The sequence below is a fragment of the Cyprinus carpio genome, chromosome B3, assembly GCF_018340385.1.
Source record: "Cyprinus carpio isolate SPL01 chromosome B3, ASM1834038v1, whole genome shotgun sequence".
In the NCBI taxonomy this organism is placed as follows: Eukaryota; Metazoa; Chordata; class Actinopteri; order Cypriniformes; family Cyprinidae; genus Cyprinus; species Cyprinus carpio.
Window position 1 is genome coordinate 2,993,297 of NC_056599.1, and position 5,457 is coordinate 2,998,753.

At 40.4% G+C, this 5,457-nt stretch overlaps 1 protein-coding gene across 1 annotated transcript; it reads left to right on the forward strand.

Moving 5' to 3' along the window:
* The first annotated feature begins 425 nt into the window (after positions 1-425).
* Positions 426-5,457, forward strand: LOC109061614 (heme-binding protein 1-like). Its single transcript, XM_019078727.2, has 4 exons — positions 426-667; positions 1,603-1,741; positions 2,949-3,129; positions 4,881-5,457. The coding sequence occupies exons 1-4, from the start codon at positions 590-592 to the stop codon at positions 5,056-5,058; spliced, it is 576 nt and encodes a 191-aa protein (XP_018934272.2). The 5' UTR covers positions 426-589; the 3' UTR covers positions 5,059-5,457.

The following is a 5,457-nucleotide window of genomic DNA, read 5'->3' on the forward strand; positions in this document are numbered from 1 at the left end:
AAATACTTGATGATTGTGAGAATGCAGAATGACCAGAACAGATGATGTGTGCTGTGTAGGTGATCTGTTAGTTGGTTTATTCCGTCTCATAGCGCATGGTGGAATTTATCCAGTAAATGTGTCTCCATCATAGTTTATGCACATTTTTTTCTTATTGGATGAAAAGTTGATTTGATTTATGTGCATTTTCACAATTTATGCACATCTTGGCGTTTCCATCCAGTGTTTTTTTGTTTGTTTGTTTGTTTGTTTTTATGTGATATTCCAAAATGTGCATAATATTATGTGGATGGAAACATAGCTAGTGTTATTATTTTTGCACAGGAAGCATAAGAACACTTCTCTCTCTCTCTCTCTGTGTGTGTGTGTGTGTGTGTGTTAGTCTGACTGATTGTGGCGTGTTTTGTCCTCAGGCTTGAGCTCGAGATGCTGTGTCTGGTCTCTGTGAGTCTCTGTGCTCTTGACTCTATAAGCGCAGTGATCCAGGCTGTTCTGTGATGACAGATGAAGCAGGGGGAGGAGACGCGCAGCTCACACACACACACACACACACACCTGACGGAGGATTGATTCTTCAGCTGTGTTCAGCATGTTTGTCATGATCAAAAACTGGCTGCTTGGAGCCACAGAAGAGAGCGAGTATAAACTGCTGAGCACCGAATGCAAGGTAACACACACACACACACACACACACACACACAGTAATAACTCTCTGATTGATTGATTGATTGACGTGGTAGTTACTGATAGTTCAGCTCACGTCACTCTCTGCACCTTCACTAACTAAAGATCTGCCTGTTGACTTGTGCTTGTGTTTCCTTCTTTTGAATCTGAGATTACATTTGCCTCTTTTTCATCACAAAATCAAAAGGAAGAATTGAGAAATCAAGAATCAAGCCTATTGTTGGAGCTTTATGAGTTTTACAAATGTGCATTCTGATGCAATATGCACAACAGTTAAACACATGGTAACTGTCATGTTAAGAAGTAGTAAGTTAAAAGTATAACTAAGTATAACATGGTATTAGTATATTGAATTAATGTAGCAAAAATGTTAAACATCTTTGTGTCTGGAGGTGATTGAGATCTTTACACAACAGTTGTGTGACGGTGGGGACAGTTCGAGGTGAATTTCTGTAATATAATGCAGAAAACCTTCACATTGTTAAAAATAAGCTTGTGGCAAAACGTGTTTTCGTGTGATTCTTTTGTGCTCGCGTCACGTCAGGATGAATCTCAAACACTGAGCTGAAATGTCACACAGTCGTGAGATCTGAGCCGTTAAAACACTCTTAATTACAGCTGACACACAATACACACACACACACACACACACACACACACACACACGTTATGCACGGTCAAATATGAATAATTAAACACATGAGCTAATATTAGCTGAGCAGCATTAATTACAGAGTCCAGCTGACACCTAGACAGACTATAATTACCACTCACACACACACTGATTCTGTGTGTGTGTGTGTGTGTGTGTGTGTGTGTGTGTGTGTGTGTGTGTTTATATGGCTGAAGGCGTTTATTCTGCTGAAATGAACTGACTCACTGCTGGCTGACTCTTCTCTCTCTCTCTCTCTCTGTCAGGATGGGGTGAGTTATGAGGTGCGCCGCTATGATGCATGTAAGCATGTGTGTGTGAGTCTGGAGGGGCGGAGCTTTGATCAGGTGTCAGGTGATCTTCAGCGGAAGCTTCTCGACTACATGAGCGGTGACAACGAACAAGGTGAGCCAATCAGAGCCCTGCAAACAGACACACAGCCAATCAGCTGCAAACAGACTAGCAGCCAATCAGATCACAGAGCAAACAGACACAGCAAATCAGAGCACTGCAAACTATGTAGAGGCTGACCAATGTATCGGTTTTGATGATTAATCGGCACCGATAGTTAACTGGCGGAAGCATCGGTTACTGGTAAAAGCCCATGCCGATAGTTTTCTGGGTTGTGTTTGTTGCTGGAGGGGCTGAGAAGTGTCTGCGGTCATTATACAGGACGAGAGCGAGAGCGGCCTCTAGAGGCGAATCACTCACAGCACCTGCTGTTTGTTTTGACAGCAGATTCTGCACTGAACAGAGCACTTCAGAGGCAGATTTAAAACCTTGACAAAAAATATAGTGCTATAGTATTCATATCATTACTTGGTAATTAATTTGTTGACTAGATGCTGCATTAGTGGAGAAAGAACATCATCATGTTTGCTATCAAGGCTGAGAGGATACGAACATTAGCAGCACCTCAAGCAGAAAAATCAATGTGACCCAAAAGTCCAACCCAAATGTTTAATGCCACGATCTTCACCATCTATTTGCATTAGTTTATATCCATCTAGTCACATTAATGCACTTGTTAGCCAGTGAAGCTGCATATTTAAAGCTGTGACGTGAAAAAGCAAACGGATGTGTTCATTCAGCCGACAGAAAACAATTGATCCTTGTTAGAGTGTGTTAATTTCAACATTTACTGATATATTTTTACATTTTGAAGTTGCTTTTGTCAACATTAATGAATCAACTTTAATTTTTTTTATTTTTTTTTATTAATTTACAAAGTATGGTTCAGTCCTTTTTAAAGAAAAAAGATGGTGTAGCACTATTTTAGTTTCGGTACAGTAGGCTTTTCCATTTTAAAAACTATTGGTTGATTAATCAGTTTTGGCCAGTGTGGTCTAACCTAGATATTGGTATCGGTAATATCAGACATCCTCTACTGCAAAGAGATTCACAGCCAATCAGAGCACTGCAAACAGACAATTAAAGCAGTTTAAAAGCTGAGACTTTGTAATTTGTTACTTTTGATATGTAACAAAGATTATTGTGATTACTGGATGGACCCTAACCTACAAATAAAGTTTGTACATCAGTAGATAACAGAGAAGATAGATTTTGTGATTTTTGTGATGATTGCCTTTTGTTGTGATCTGTGTTTGCACAGGTGAGGTGATGAACACGCCCGTCCCCATCATCTTCACCGTGTTTCCGCGTGACGACGGCTCGTTAAACCGCCGCCTGGTCGCTGCTCTGCGCATCCCATTAGCCTTCCAGATCGCCCCCCCCACCCCAACCGACTCGTCCATTCGCATCGAGGAGCGGCCCGGCATGACCGTATACGTCCTGTACGTCACCACACAGTGAAGCCCCGCTCACACCAAGAGCTATAACTATACAGCCAATCAGAGCACTGCAAACAGGCATGCAGCCAATCAGAGCACTGCAAACAGACATGCAGCCAATCAGAGCACTGCAAACAGGCATGCAGCCAATCAGAGCACTGCAAACAGACACACAGCCAATCAGAGCGCTGCAAAAACACACACACAGCCAATCAGAGCACTGCAAACAGACAGACATATCGATATCATCTGTTTATTCTACGTGTACACTTGTCTGCTGCTTTAAATTCTCTTGAGCTCTTTATAGTAGGATGGATTCTGATTGGATGTCAATGTTTGTATCGTTCATCAGCTGAAAAAAAAAATAGCTCTGAAAGTGTTTCATACGATGTAGTAATTTCTTATAGCGTTGTGGTTTGTGTGTTTGTGGACTCTGCTTTTCTTTAATATGGAGAAGAATTTTTAGAACTGACCCGTGCTGGCAAAATCAGTCGGAATGAGCAAATTTTAAAAATGAGTTCTTTTTATTTTCTTTCATTCTCCATAAAAAAACCTTAAAAATTATATACGGCTTGTTTAAATCTGATAAAAATGACTAAGCTACTTGTGTTTGAAGGCAATAGACTCAGCAGAGTTGATTTTGAGAAAAATCAAGTTAAAGTTTTCTTAAGATTACAAAGCAAAATCACCAAGCAACATTGCATATTTTCCTCCACTTCTTTTCTTAATAATAATTACTATATTAATAATCACAATATAGCTATTTTTATTTTAAAAATAAGACAAATAAAGAGTAGTTTAATCAAGAGCAGCGAGTGATTCCGTCTTTTCTTTAAATATTTGATTAACATTGAGACTGTAAAGCATCAGATTTTCCCCAACCATTAACTAAACATTCATGTAAGTCATAACAGATTATATTTGTGTGAATCTTGCCAGGACATATTTCATAATAATGTACTTTATAGGGAGACTGCACGTCCCATGCACGTGCTTTGTAGATGTCGGTCAGCACGATCGTTTTGTTTTCATCAGCATGGGTTTGAGAATCATATTTCACTGGTTTGGACTCAAGACATCAATATGAATATTCACAAAGCTGGGATGTTGCGCTTTGCAACAACAGATCAACAACTTGTGATGAGACTCAGCAACAGTCGCTTAAAAAAACATACTCCTCATAGAAAACATACAAATAAAGACCATTTTAGATGTCCAATTACTATTTGTATCATTGGGATCACTAGAAGAGGGCTTAATGAACTAGTTTTTTGTGAAAACCTCAAATTCGACCAAAAACTGATATTTTTTCACTTTTTTGCTAGTAACTTAAAATTTAGCCAGCACGGGTCACATTTCTTTATCGTTATCTTTATAGTTATTGTTATTGATGTGAACGGGTCTTAAAGGGATAGTTCACTCAGTATGAAAATTCTGTCATTAATGACTCACCCGCATGTCATTCCAAACCAGTAAGACCTCCGTTCATCTTCAGAACACAAATTAAGATATTTTGACGTTTCTGGACCTGGGAACATTACAGTTGCAGCGCTGTCTATGGAGGGTCAGAGAGCTCTCGGATTTCATCAAAAATATCTTAATTTGTGTTTCGACGATGAACGGAGGTCTTACGGGTTTGGAACAACACGAGGGTGAGTCATTAATGACATAGTTTTCATTTCTGGGTGAACTATCCCTTTAACTCCTCCTCTCCAGCAGCGACGGCACTGACTGACGTCTGTCTCCCCCTGCAGGCGGTTCGGTGGTTTCGCAGGCGAGAGCGAGTTTCGTGCAGAAGCGTCACGACTGACGTGTACGCTGGGAGACTCTGCCCCCTTCCAGCGCAAACAGTACCTGTGCTGCATCTACGACCCTCCGATCAAACCGTACGGCCGGCGCAATGAGGTGTGGTTCCTGCAGGACGAGCCCTGAGACACGGATCACGGATCGTAACGGATAGTGTGTGTGGCTAAAATTACCCATAATCCCTTTGTGACGTGTTGAGTTCTAGTGGAGTGCAGAGGAATGTAGCGATTTGTATGTTTAAGGCTGCCACTTATTTCATCTTATCGTACGCAAACAGCTGCTTGACATTGTAAACTGATATTTGTTGTTTGAGTACACACTGGTTTATAGCGCAGACAGTTTTACCCTTTACCACACTTTGTTGTTTTCCTGTAGCAGGTAATGAATCTGAAGTCTCACTCTCCAGCTCGCTGTAATCTACCAGTCAAAAGATTTTTTTGAATGTTTTTTTAAAGAAGTCTCTTCTGCTCACGAAAGCCTGCATTTATTTGATCCAAAATACAGCAAAAGTAGTGAAATTTTGAA